Source organism: Bufo bufo, chromosome 3 (assembly GCF_905171765.1).
Source record: "Bufo bufo chromosome 3, aBufBuf1.1, whole genome shotgun sequence".
Lineage (NCBI taxonomy): Eukaryota > Metazoa > Chordata > Amphibia > Anura > Bufonidae > Bufo > Bufo bufo.
Window position 1 is genome coordinate 622085579 of NC_053391.1, and position 14248 is coordinate 622099826.

At 50.0% G+C, this 14248-nt stretch overlaps 1 protein-coding gene across 1 annotated transcript in view; it reads right to left on the reverse strand.

Annotated features, from left to right (window-relative positions):
- The window catches only part of EXOSC8 (exosome component 8), a 73037-nt gene that overhangs the window by 37068 nt on the left and 21721 nt on the right, over positions 1-14248 (reverse strand). Inside the window, exons 3-6 of the mRNA XM_040426103.1 lie at positions 12807-12870; positions 4073-4146; positions 3873-3918; positions 2084-2189 (exon numbers count right to left, since the gene is read on the reverse strand). Of these exons, the coding sequence (XP_040282037.1) occupies positions 2084-2189; positions 3873-3918; positions 4073-4146; positions 12807-12870 (290 nt within the window). The remainder of the gene's footprint in view (positions 1-2083; positions 2190-3872; positions 3919-4072; positions 4147-12806; positions 12871-14248) is intronic.

Consider the following 14248-nt stretch of genomic DNA (forward strand, 5'->3'; position numbering starts at 1 on the left):
AGGAGACCCCGGATGCCGAGGAGGGTGGAAGCTTAGTCAAGACCATCCAGAGGGTTGGTCCGTTGTGCTACTCCTTGCGTGACCCTGTTATCGACGTGAGCCTAGGGGGGAGAGGAGGCCGCAATTCGTAGGTAAGCGCTCAGCGACTCCGCCTCGGGGATTGGGCGAGTCAGGCCAGGTTTCCCATGGTTCGAAAAGGAGGGTGGACCTAAACAAAAGGGCAAGGCGACTCACATGGAAACCTCCGTAAGACAACCGGTCACACGTGAAGATACGTGGCGAGCCGATGAGGATGGCTGGGAGAGGAGGGCCCTCATAGAGCAGCCAGGGCTGACACTATCTGTCCCCGGAGCCACTGTTCCAAAGAGGGTGGCAGCTGCAATAGATCAGGTGGCAGGGCTGCAGGAGAATGCATAAAGTTGAGAGGAAGGAGCGGGGGGAGGGGGGGAGCCCTGCAGAGCAAATCAGCCAGAGGCTGCCTACCCGACCCCAGGAGCTGTGTCAGCGCGCCCATGCGGGGAGAAGATGGACCGGTGAAGAGAAAGAAGCCGGCAGCCGGAGGAAGAAACCGCCCCTCTGACAGAGCAGGGCAGCTGGAGCTGGATTGGGCAAGGAGCAGAGGCCCCTCCCACGGAGGGAGGGAGAATGAGAGAGCCCGGAAGCCAGGAGTGGGCGGAGAGAGAGGCTCCGCCCCACGTGACGCTGGATTGGGCAAGGAGCAGAGGTCCCTCCCAGGCTCCTCCCACAGAGGGAGGGAGAATGAGAGAGCCCGGGAAACCAGGAGTGGGCGGAGAGAAGGCTCCGCCCCACGTGACCTGCGGCCTAGTCGGCCGAAAAGCCGGGGCCTAGATTAGGAAAGTGCAGCCGGAAACGGACACTTGCGATCGCGGAGGCGTCCTGAAGCCGGGAGGAACACAGGGCCGAGGGGAATTGAGGAAGCCCTCTCAGAAAAAACACCCGAAAATGACCCCCATTAATGCTGCGACTTCGTGGAAGTGCCGGACCCAGAAGAGACATGGGCCTCTCTGCAGGTATCTTGGCCCCAAAATAACCCCCTTCATGGTGATAGGGGAGATAAAGTGGGTGGACCACCCGGCAAAGTGCCCCAGACCCTAAGAGGCCATGGGAGGGAGCTGGGGAAGGAGGGAGGGAGAAGGGGACTACAGGGCCCCCACAATGGATCCGGATCTCTACTTACCTTCCGATGTCTTCAGGCGCAGCAATGACCACCCCCTCGGCGGACTCAACACGGGAGCCGTGGGTCTACCGGAATTCCACTGCGGAAGCAGTTACCAGTGGGGACTGGGTGGCTGCCAGGTACCTGAGTACGCGCCCGCAGGGGGGGCAACTAAAGTGGAACACGATGGAGCCACCCCTGCCGCAGGCCGAAACCTGCAGAGAAAGAAAAAATGATTGAAGAAAAAAATAAAATAAAAAAGTAGCAGGATGACCTGCACAAAAAAGCAGGTCAGGTCTGCCTCCATGGACACTAGAACAAGACTGGCTGCCTAGTGTCTGTGGAGAGGGTATAGCCCAACGGGGAGGAGCCAACACTTTTTTTATGTCTAGTGTCGCCTCCTAGTGGTAGTTGGACATATACCCATGGTGCTGTGTCCCCCAATGCCATGCACGAGAAATAAAAATTTTCCTTTACCGAAGTGGAGCTGGATTTTCTTGAACCATATTGCAATTTTCAATAGATGGTTACACAAAAACCAAACGGATACGGAAGCCATACGGATGCATTTCCGTATGCATTCCGTTTTTTTTTTTGCGGACCCATTGACTTAAATGGAGCCAAGCACCGTGATTTGCAGACAAGAATAGGACATGTTCTATCTTTCACGGTACGGAAATACTGAAACGGAATGCACACGGAGGACACTTCAGTATTTTTGCTGAACCATTGAAATGAGTGGTTCAGTATATGTACCACATACTGAACTAAAAAAACAGCCAGTATACTGAACGCAAAACACTGTCATGTGCATGAGTCCCAAGTCAATGTAAATAGACTGATATAAACATCTTATCCCAAAAAAATTAAAATTAAAAAAAATTTGTACATTAGACTTAGTCTTACTTCTCAATAACATCAGCTATGAACTGACTGGCGACCTGTGCCTCTTCTCCTGGTGGTCCGATCCGGAACCGTGAAGAACACAATGGTGTCAGGTCCACATTAGGAACTAAAAAGAAGACATTGTATTAGCCTTATCATAGTCATGAAACATTTGTAACTGCTTTACTACAGTCTACTGAAATATCAGCCTCCGCTTATTTCTCAACAAGCACTTTATGCCCGCACTGGCGGAGAAAGGCCTCAGGCTCAGTCAAAAAAAAGGCGCACCGCCGGCAATCCCTGCACCTGGTGTAGCCCAAATGGAGTCGTTTCTCTCAAAAAAGTTTACACTGAAAACTGGTGTGGTGTAGTGCAGTTCGTAAATGACCCTCAATATGTTAGGGTTCCTCAATGGGGTCTCTAGCTGGTTTGGGGTTCCCTGCCCTAAAGGCATATTAGAAGACAACCAAATAGTGTGCTCATGTTGTTGTTGCGATGCGGCCCGCTGCGATCGAGTACTGTGCGATCGTACGAGCTGGACTCTATTTAAACTAGGATTGTACTGTAAATGGCTTCCTGGTATAACTGATGATGTGCAGCCATTAATAATGCAGACCAACTAAACAGTGTGGTCCTAACTGGTTTAATTAGAGCCTGCCGCAGCTGGTATGGCCATGCAATAGTCGACCACGTCGCAGCTGCAACACAACCACGCAATGTGAAACCCTAATGATACGTTCAGACGGAGGATTATGTCTGCAATAAAATCTGCTACGCGTCCCACAGCAAAAACCACTGTGCGGTGGTTCTCTGGACGTGGGTTTTTATGCAAACCCGCTGTGGGTTTATCTCCATTGAATGGAGCTGAACCGCGAGCAGGCTCCCGCTGCGGCTTTGTGAGAGGTCTGCGCGGTAACCGCGCCAAGAATGGACCTCAGGATAGGTCCTCAATATCCGATCGGCAGCGGTACGACACCTGGCACCCCTTGCTCGCTTCTGCTATGTATTTGGCGAGCAGGAAGAGAGAAGGGAGATGGAATGCGCACACCTTTCCTTCATACAGCCGAGCGGTAGGGGTGCTGGGTGTTGGACCCCGTTAATCTGATATTGATGACCTATCCTGAGGATAGTTGATTGTAGCCTGCTAATAGTGCTAGAAGTAGGATTCCCACCCTGTTGTAGTATATTCAAATAACTTCAGCATGTGGAAGTTTTGTTGCAAAGCAGAGATAATTTTATCCAAATGCGGCTGTAGACATTAGTGTGACGTTTCGGCCTTCTTCAGACTAATGCCGCTAGTAGAATCAGGATAAGTAACAGGCAAGTGCCCTGGAGTATGGGTGTAGTAAACGCAAGTTACCTCAATGTATTACTACACCCATACTCCAGCGCACTCACCTGTTACCTTTCCTGATTCCGCTAGCGACACTAGTCTGAAGAAGGCCGAAACATCACACTAATGTACACAGCCACATTTGGATAAAATATATCTCTACTTTGCAACAAAACTTCCACGTGCTGAAGTTATTTGAATATACTATCCGGCAATAGGTCATCAATATTAATAGCCCGGAGAACCCCTTTAAAGAATTTAGCCTGCTAAAAATAGTTGAATCATTCAGATGATTTCTTCTTTGCAGAACTCCAGTGTTAATTCGATGCTAAACTGGGCATATTCTAGAGCTGCATTGTGAAAGGACGTTAGTGATGCAGTGACTGCGATGGGAGGCAGAACCCTAAATTTTAAGGTTGCACAGAAAAAGTGACTGCTAAGTAACTGCTAATAAAAATCAGAGTAACAGTTACTAACCAACATATCCTTTATTGGGAGCATCTGTTGGAGGGGTTGAAAATTCCTAAAATAAGAGCAAATGAAATCCAATGAGTACATGATGTTTATGGAACATAGTTCTTAAGAAAAGCACAATATGGAAGATTACTATAGCCTCCCTTCCTTCAGAAGGTCTCTGACGAGACCGCACTCCCTCGGCCACACTTTATAGGACTTACTGCTTTAATGCCACAGATTACTGTGCAGTTCCCAAGCTTTACTAGAGCTGAACCATCTGCTGTGGTAATAGACCCTGCAACAAAAGGAAATATCAGATAAAGTATGGAAGAATAAAAGAGAAATAACATAAAAACACACAGTAATAAGCCCTGGACCACAGAGGTCTCATATTCTTATTAACATGACCAATAAATGAGCAGCATCTTCATCTCCTACGTGACCCATCTACACCAGCTTCAGAGATCAAGCCTCCAAGTCGAGGGAGGTCACATCCAGGGTAGCACAAAAGGTCACAGGGTTTCTCCATATAAATTATTAATATGCTTAAATGGAGTTGTCTCAGTTCAGTAAATGGCATTTATCATGTAGAGAAAGTTAATACAAGGCACTTACATATACATCCGCCGAACCCGTGCGGCACCTAAGGGGGTTAATTGCCATGGTTCAGCAGATCGCCGCACCCTGTCATAGAGGCCGGGTATGTGATACCTTCAGCACTGCCGCCTATATTTATATTCTAGGGATAAATTATATTAATTGGTGGCAGCAGCAGCCGCGTCACAGTGGGGGGGGGGGGGGGGGGACCTATTCCTTTTCCACTGTGCTGCTGTGAGAACATGGTGCGCGCTGAGAGCGGCGTGTGCCATGCTCTCTAACAGATACCAGGCTAGTATCGTAAAAAAGTTAAACCCATATTGTATCGATCCGGGTATAAAACGAGATTTTTGTATAACTTACCAGTAAAATCTCTTTCTCGCTCTTCCTTGGGGGACACAGGAAACCTTGGGTATAGCTCTGCTCCCTAGGAGGCGTGACACTAAGTGAAAGACTGTTAAGCCCCTCCTCCAGCAGCTATACCCTCAGCCTGGAGAGAGAGACTTCCAGTTATGTGCCCAAGTAGTTAAAACAAAGGCAAGGATCAACCAAAATAACACCAACAAGTCAAAACACCCGTCAGGGCAACCAAAACAATGGGTGGGTGCTGTGTCCCCCAAGGAAGAGCGAGAAAGAGATTTTACTGGTAAGTTATACAAAAATCTCGTTTTCTCGCCCAATTCCTTGGGGGACACAGGAAACCTTGGGACATTCAAAAGCAGTCCAAAAATAGGGAGGGACCACAAACCCAAGATGCATTAAAACACCATAGGCATTAAGGCACCGCCGCCTGCAAGACCAGGCGGCCCAAAGCAGCATCCGCCGATGCATAAGTGTTCACCCTGTAGAACTTGGTGAAAGTGTGCAAAGAAGACCAGGTGGCCGCCTTACACAATTGTTCAGCCGAAGCTCGATTTCGCTGAGCCCAGGAAGCCCCGACCGCTCTGGTAGAATGAGCGGTAACACCAAAGGGCGGCTCCCTGCCCTTAGCACGGTAAGCCTCAGCAATAGCCATCGTGATGAAGCGGGCAATAACCACTTTAGATGCCGCCAGCCCCCTGCGCGGACCCTCCGGAACCACAAATAGAGAATCCGAGCGCCGAAAGGGTCTAGTTACATCCAAGTAGATCCTCAGAGCCATAACAACATCCAGACGGTGAAGATCCCGTTCCCGAGGATGAGACGGGGACGGGCACAGAGAAGGAAGGACAATATCTTCATTTAGGTGAAAAGCGGACACCACCTTCGGAAGGAAATCCGGAACCGGGCGGAGAACCACCTTGTCCTGGTGAAAAACCAAGAGGGGTTCTACGCAAGAAAGTGCCGCCAATTCAGATACACGCCGAAGAGACGTGATGGCAACGAGGAAAAAAACTTTGCAAGACAACAAGCGAAGGGAAACCCTACGCAGAGGCTCGAAAGGAGAAGATTGGAGAGCCGTTAGCACAACATTAAGATCCCAAGATGGAACGGAAGCGCGATACGGGGGAGCATAGTGAGCAACCCCCTGAAGAAAGGTCTTAACTGGACCGAGCGGAGCCAGAGGGCGCTGGAAGAGGATCGAAAGCGCTGAGATCTGACCCTTTAGGGTACTGAGACCCAAACCCAAGTCCAGACCAGACTGCAAGAAGGATAAAATCGTGGGGAGAGAAAACCGAAGGGGATGAACATCCAAGGTCTCACAGAAGTTCAAATAGGCCCGCCAGGTTCGGTAATAAATCCTGGACGATGCCGGTTTTCCGCGCACGAATCATGGTACGGACCACGTCAGCAGAAAACCCCCGCCGCGTTAGGACTGCGGTTTCAATAGCCACGCCGCTAAACGTAGCGACCCTAAATGCTGGTGGAAGATCGGCCCTTGAGAGAGGAGATCTTCTCTTAGAGGCAGAGGCAAGGGAGCGTCTGCCAGGAGCAGCATAAGGTCGGCGTACCAAGGACGACGAGGCCAATCCGGGGCTATTAGGATCGCAGGCGTGCCTTCCGCCGCGATCTTCCGAAGGACTCGTGGAAGAAGAGGCAGGGGCGGAGAAACGTAGAGGAGAGAGAACCCTGTCCAGGGAAGGACGAGCACGTCCGTGCCGTAAGCGTCCGGATCCTTGGCTCTGGCCATGAAGGTGGGAAGCTTGTGGTTAAATCTGGAGGCCATGAGATCCACGTCCGGACGACCCCAACGAAGGCAAAGAGACTCGAAGACGTCGGGGTGCAGAGACCACTCGCCCGGGTCGATCGTCGTCCGGCTGAGGAAATCCGCCGCCCAATTGTCCACCCCCGGGATGTAAATGGCCGAAAGGGCTGGAACATGAACTTCCGCCCAGCGAAGGATTAGAGACACCTCCCTCATCGCCGCCGCGCTGCGAGTGCCCCCCTGATGATTTATGTATGCCACAGCCGTGGCATTGTCCGATTGGACACGAACAGGGTGACCTTGAAGCAGCGAAGTCCAATGCCGGAGTGAGAGGAGAACCGCCCTCAGCTCCAGAACGTTGATCGGCAGTTTGGACTCCGATGGAGACCAAGTGCCTTGTACGGACCGAGGAGGAAACACCCCCCCCCCCCCAACCCCGCAGACTGGCATCGGTGGTAATCACCAACCAAGTTATCGGCAAGAAGGACTTCCCCTGGAGAGGGGTCCGCAACCACCAGAGGAGAGAGGAGCGAACCTGGGGGGGGGGAAGGGGAAAATGCCGATCCAGACTCTCCTGGGACTTGTCCCAGGCGGACAGAATGGCAGTCTGAAAGGTGCGGGAGTGATACTGCGTGTAGGGGATTGCTTCGAAACAGGACACCATCTGTCCCAAGACCCGCATGCTGAACCGGAAAGAAGAAGGATGGCGGTGGGTCAGAAGGCTCCGAACCGACCGATGAAGGAGCTGGCGCTTTTCTGACGGAAGCCGAACCTCCGCTGCCTCTGTATCCAGCAGCATCCCCAGAAAGATTAGTTGCTTGGATGGAACAAGAGAGGATTTGGGAAGATTGATAATCCAACCGAACCGGCGTAAGGTTTGTAGCGAGAGGTCCACACTGGCAGATGTCAGTGACAGAGAGGATGCCTTGATAAGGAGATCGTCCAAATATGAAAGAAGAAAAACTCCCCTGGAACGAAGTAAGGCGAGGACAGGGGCTAGGACCTTTGTGAAAACGCGAGGGGCCGTCGCCAGCCCGAAGGGGAGGGCAATGAACTGGTAGTGGTCGGACCCCACTGCAAAGCGCGGAAAGCACTGATGACACCGAGCGATTGGAATATGAAGGTAGGCGTCCTGGATGTCGATAGAGGCCAGGAACTCCCCTTTTTCCAGAGAGGCCACCACCGACCTGAGAGACTCCATCCGGAACCGCTGAAGACAAAGGAAACTGTTTAACCGTTTTAGATCCAGAATGGGACGAACCGAGCCTTCTTTTTTGGGGACCACAAAAAGGTTTGAATAGAACCCCTTGAATCTTTCTTCCATAGGAACCGGAGCGATGACCCCTTTGTCCAGAAGGGTACGAGTGGCAGTAAAGAAAATCGGCCGCCCCTTGGGGATCCCGGGGAACCCGGGAGCGAAAGAACCGAACTGGGGGGAGGGACGCAAACTCGAGTTTGTACCCGGAAGACACCACCTCGAGAGCCCAGGCGTCGGAGACATGCGCCTGCCAGAAGTCCCTGAACAGGAGGAGACGTCCCCCCACCCGGGTGGGTGGGGGCGCACCTTCAGGTAGGGTTCTGCTTGGTCGCGGGAGGGCGAGCAGGCTGTGACTTGCGCCAGGAGGGCTGGGTCCGAAAAAAAGGTTTCTTACGTCTGTCTTGGACAGGGTTAGAGGATGGACCTGAAGTGGTGCGAGGTGTGGGAACCCTGCGGGAAGACCTGAAGCGAGAAAAGGTGGGACGGCCTCGAGTGGTGCTCCTAGTCCTGGATTGTGGAAGATGTGTACTCTTCCCTCCCGTGGCTTCGGAGATGATTTCTTACTGGCCTTCGAGAACCAGTGAAGGGAAGGCCAGTAAGAGACCGCTTTGACGTGGCGTCCGCCGTCCAAACCTTTAACCAAAGCTCCCTCCTAGCCGAAACGGCCAGGGCAGACGAACGGGCTATGAGAGCCCCCGCATCCAGGGATGCCTCACAGACAAATTTGCCGGCTTGAACGATAAGTTGGGCTAGAGCACGGAGGTCCTGAATAGGGACGTTGGATTCAAGCTCCTGATCCAGCTGAGACGCCCACTCTGAAACCGCTTTCCCAGCCCAAGCGGAGGCAAAGACCGGCCTGAGGGCGGAACCGGAGGCTGCAAAGATACCCTTTGTAATGGCCTCTATCCGGCGATCTTCAGTGGATTGTAAGGAAGAACCATCTGCAACGGGAATAGCCGTGCTTTTGGACAAACAGGCCACAGGGGGGTCGACTTTAGGTGGTGACGCCCAGTTTGTAATGCAATCCGCCGGGAATGGATAACAGATATCCAACTTCTTAGGCGGGGTAAACGGGCATCAGGACGGGCCCAGGCCTTAGAAACCACCGACGAGAAGTCAGCGTGGAGGGGAAAAACCGCAGACGCCTGTTTTTGGCGAAAAAAGGAAACACTTTTTTTCAGAATTAGGAGGGTCATCGTGAATCTTAAAGGTATCACGGATATTGTTAATAAGATGGCCCACGGCAGAAGCCAGCTTTGAAGGCAAGGCCGAGTCCATATCCCAATCAGAATCAGCTAGTTCCCCTTCAGAGGGCATATCCTGTAATGAGGAAGGGCCCGACTGAGGGCGCACCCTTGGGGGTGATACCGAAGCATCCGAGGATGATAGGTGCTCCGCCCTGGACCGCTTCTGGGGTTGACGGGCTCTGGAGGTGTCGCCTGGAGAGAGAGACTCAGACGGGTCAGCTAAGGTAGCGGACCCGGAGGGCCCAGCAGGGGAATTATCCGGCTGCGGTAAGGGCAATGCATCTGCAAGGCGGCCCACAACGTTAGTGAGACTGACCACAGCCTGGGAAAGGGATCTAGCCCAGTCAGGGGGATCCAAGAGGCCAGGGGGTGACACAGCAGATGGCGGACCCTGTAATGGGGCTTTGCAAGCCGAGCAATGCGGGTCAGGCTGCCCTTGAGGAAGGGGCGCCTTACATGCGGTGCAGGTATGATACCAAGGACCAGCAGGCACTGAGGGGTCAGACATGTTGGCTGGAAGTAATATACAAAAACGTCCAGGCCAGAGGGCTGCAGAGCTAGAAGGGGTCAACAGTCCTACCGGGTCACAGTGGGAGCAGACGGCACAGCAGCGGCAACAGCAGCGGCAAAACGGCAGCGGCAACACCTGAGGTAAAAATGATCCGTCCTGAGAGCAGGCAGGCACGAAGAGGAGGCGGGCTAGTGAGGAGCGGGAAGAAGAGACGTCCGCCCCTTGACTGAAGCCTAACATGCACAAGGGAAGCGGAACGAAGCTCCGCCACCGATGAAACTCTTCGCGCGCGCGATTCAAAAAAAATACATAAAGAAAATGACTGGGCACACCTAAGGATACTTAGTTGCTAATGTTTATTGGATAAAAGGACAATAAATGTAGTGAGTAAATAATATTCAATATAAACTTGCGACAGTAAAATTATGTGGCAACACTTCATATAAAGTTCTATATGTTTGTAGTTGACGTGCGCATTAATCACTATTGCAATAAAATAGCGGTACAATCTGTGACTAAAAGCTGCACTCCAGATACAAAATAGAAATAAATAAATAGATGGGATTAATGCATAGAAGACAACCTCATATAAAAGCAACAATGTATATAAGTGAAATATAATATAATATAGACAAGTATAATTTAGATATGAGTGTTGTCTTGATAAAAATAAGAGCCGCAAATTGAAGGTAAAATACAATAGGATATATTCTCCTAAAATGTGTGGACTAAAAAGTAGAAATTCACTGTCCTGGAAAAATCATGAAGTTCCAGGTAAGGCAGGTGTCAGTTCAATATATCAAAAACGGACCCTGACAGGGCAAAGATGCAGTTTATAGTGAATGGTGTCTTACACTGTAGGTGACTCGGCGGCGTCCCGCTTTCAGTCAGAGAGGAATCCCTTAGAGGGATGGTAAATAAGTTTAGGAACAGTCTTACCGGTTTTTGGAGGTTCCTCACGTGTGGAAGGAGCCTCAGCTGTCTATCGGAACTTTGCTGTTTTTCGCTGTAATCAGGTAGAACCCCCAATAGATGTTTTGGGTCACCTGTTAGTTATTAGTTTGCTGCACGCGGTCCCGCTTGTTTCATGCGGTTGCGATGTCGCAGCTCCAGATGAGAAGTTTCAGACCAGCTTTTTAAAGACGGTATAGACTTGTTCCTCAATAAGGTCGGTGTGGTGCACTCACACAAAAGTAGAGCTTGGGGGGTCAGACCAGACGCGTTTCGGGGCTAAGGTATCCCCTTCTTCAGTGGCTATCCGACCTCCCCAAAAGACCTTTCTTTTATGCTCCACAACGGAGCTTTGCAAAACCCGGTTCGTGTTCTGATTCCGGAAGTCCTATAGAAGTGATTGTTCCATCAAACATTATGTGTTTTCTTTTCGATATAGTAAAGCGGCTTATCTTGTTCCATTTATTTCAACCATTAGTTGTGTATGTCCACATCTATAAATATCATATTTAGTTATTGTGTTAAAGAGCATTAAGATAACCTTGCGGTTTATTTTAAATATATGTTGGGACTGCAGAGCCGACTAAACGAGTAGTGTCTGCATGTATAAAATACAAGGAAACGTTCCATAAACATTACCAGTACATATATAATATCTATATAGTAAATGTGTTATTTTTATCAAGACCAACACTCATATCTAAATTATACTTGTCTATATTATATTATATTTCACATATACATTGTTGCTTTTATATGAGGTTGTCTTCTATGCATTAATTCATCTATTTATTATTTCTATTTTGTATCTGGAGTGCAGCTTTTAGTCACAGATTGTACCGCTATTTTATTGCAATAGTGATTAATGCGCACGTCAACTACAAACATATAGAACTTTATATGAAGTGTTGCCACATAATTTTACTGTCGCAAGTTTATATTGAATATTATTTACTCCACTACATTTATTGTCCTTTTATCCAATAAACATTAGCAACTAAGTATCCTTAGGTGTGCCCAGTCATTTTCTTTATATCCAATTGCCTTTCAACAGCGGGGTGACGCTGTAGGACTGAGAGCACCCTTTTTTGGTGTGTCTACCACCCTGTGCATCCGACTTATATATTTATTCAAAAAAATACATGCCGCCGAAAACCCCACAGAATATTGTCCCCCGTCCACCTCCATATAAGCGGAGGCGAACGCACACCGGTGGCCGGACAAGAGCGTGCGCTTGTCAGAATGTCAGCCGGCAGTTGAACACAGCCGCAGTACTAGCCGAGATAACGAAAGGCGGCCCCACGGCCGCCGCACCTGAGGTAAACTGCGCTGTAACCCTCCCCCTCGAGCATCGCTCAGCTCTGCCCCACACACAAAGGAGCCGCAGGACTCACAGCTATGAGAGCTGTATATTGTAATCGACAATGAAGGTCAGGCAGAGGGGACAGCAGGATCAGGGCCCTAACAGGGGGGGGGAGGGGGGGGGGGGGGGGGGGTAGGAAAGGCTGCACAGCCACCTCACCATTCGACGTTTTCACCCTCTGTCCATCCAGCAGGGACGCCCCTTCAGCCACTGGCACCGAAGTGGCAGGGAGCTGGAGAGGGGCTTGCAGGTGGGCGACCCTTGTGCTGGCGGGATGCAGGGGAGCTGGGCTGCCCTGGTCCTCCTTTTCTTCTGTGGGGGAGGCAGCAGTGCGGATAGCCGGCACTGGCACGGCTCAACCCCGGGAAAACAGAGAGGTCTATTGCGACTCTGTTGTCCCTGTTGAAAAAAAAAGCAAAAAAAAAATAAATTTGAAAATAAAAAATTAAAATCTTTAGCAAAGACAGCTCTGCAGTGCAGAGAGTGTCTTGCCTCCTTGACACTAAGCAAAAAACTGGAAGTCTCTCTCTCCAGGCTGAGGGTATAGCTGCTGGAGGAGGGGCTTAACAGTCTTTCACTTAGTGTCACGCCTCCTATGGAGATGAGCTATACCCAAGGTTTCCTGTGTCCCCCAAGGAATTGGGCGAGAAAGTATCGATTGGGTTTTCAATAATACGATACCAGGTGCAACCCTAATCACGAGTCTGGAAACCCCCAATAATGGCTTATTTAGCAATATTCCAATAATTTTGTATCACCAGACCTACTCCATTTACAAGTGGGTGTGACAATCAGGTAGCACGAATGGGGAAATCAAATTCCGTGCTTAAATCCAGCTTGCCTGCCGCATCACAGGCTGACAAAAACTGCACCGCAAGCTACTGTATTATTCCTAATACTTACCAACATTTATTGTGGTCGTCCTAAACTCACTCAGATCTCGTCCATCCGGCCGACAATTCTGCTTCTGTAAGACAATACAGAAAATAAAATACAGGTAAATAAGGAAGCGATGGACTCCGCAAAATCTTCCATTTATTACAGGGTGGGTTCTGATCAGTTACATTCCAGCTTCCTATTAGACAGTCTCTGTAACCAGAATACAGGCGGCCGCAAACAGCAAGTATATTCTGCCCACAGATTTACCAAAGTGCAAAAGTAAAGCCACTTTAAAATAAGGCTGGGTTCACTCATGAGGCGCATTTTCCTTTTCTCTGTGCCGGTGTAGGATGCGCCAGACGCCCACCGCACCCAAATGACCATAATGGGGTCTTTGTTGGGTTTTCCTTATGGTTCCATAATATGCTATACACTATGTGCTACTACTACTCGTCTGCACACATTGTGGTGAATGACATAGATAAAATGCCTGCACCTGCGCCCTCAAAGCAAGCATAAGCATTCATACATGCAGGAGTAGTGGTGCTTCAGACCCCTGTACAAGACTGCAATAAAGCAAAGGCTAGATTAAAGGAAGTCCATCAGCAGGTCTGCCCTCTAAAAACTGCTGACAGCACTAGATATGAAACAGAGAGAGCAGTTTCCACATATCTTGGGTGATGGTCATGCAGATTGCATGACTAAGAAATCCATATTATAATGGATGGCCCCTACTACAAGAAAATTTAGACTAAAACCTTCAGAATCACGGGTGCATATCCATCAAGCAAACATAATTGATAAAAACGAGATTTTTGTATAACTTACCAGTAAAATCTCTTTCTCGCTCTTTCCTTGGGGGACACAGAAGACCTTGGGTATAGCTCATCTCCATAGGAGGCGTGACACTAAGTGAAGACTGTTAAGCCCCTCCTCCACAGCTATACCCTCAGCCTGGAGAGAAAGGCAGCCAGTTGCGTGTCCAAGCAGTGAGAAAAGGCAAAGTCCAACAAGGAACCAACAAGCCAACTACCCAACGGGTAACACAAACTCGGAAACCGTGTAGAGAAAAACAACGAATGGGTGGGTGCTGTGTCCCCCAAGGAAAGAGCGAGAAAGAGATTTTACTGGTAAGTTATACAAAAATCTCGTTTTCTCGCCCAGTTTCCTTGGGGGACACAGAAGACCTTGGGACGTTCAAAAGCAGTCCAAAAGGGGAGGGACCACAGCTCCAAGGCGAAGCACCCGAAGGCATCAAGGAACCGCCGCCTGCAGACCCAGGCGGACCAAGGCAGCATACGCCGAAGCCAGAGTATGCACCCTGTAGAATTCTGTAAAGCGTGCAAGGAAGACCTGTGGCCGCCTTGCTCAAATGCATGGCCGAAGCCCAAAGCCTCCGGCCCAGGAGGCACCGACCGCTCTGGTGAAATGAACGGTGACAGTAAAGGCAGAATCCTGCCCTCGGT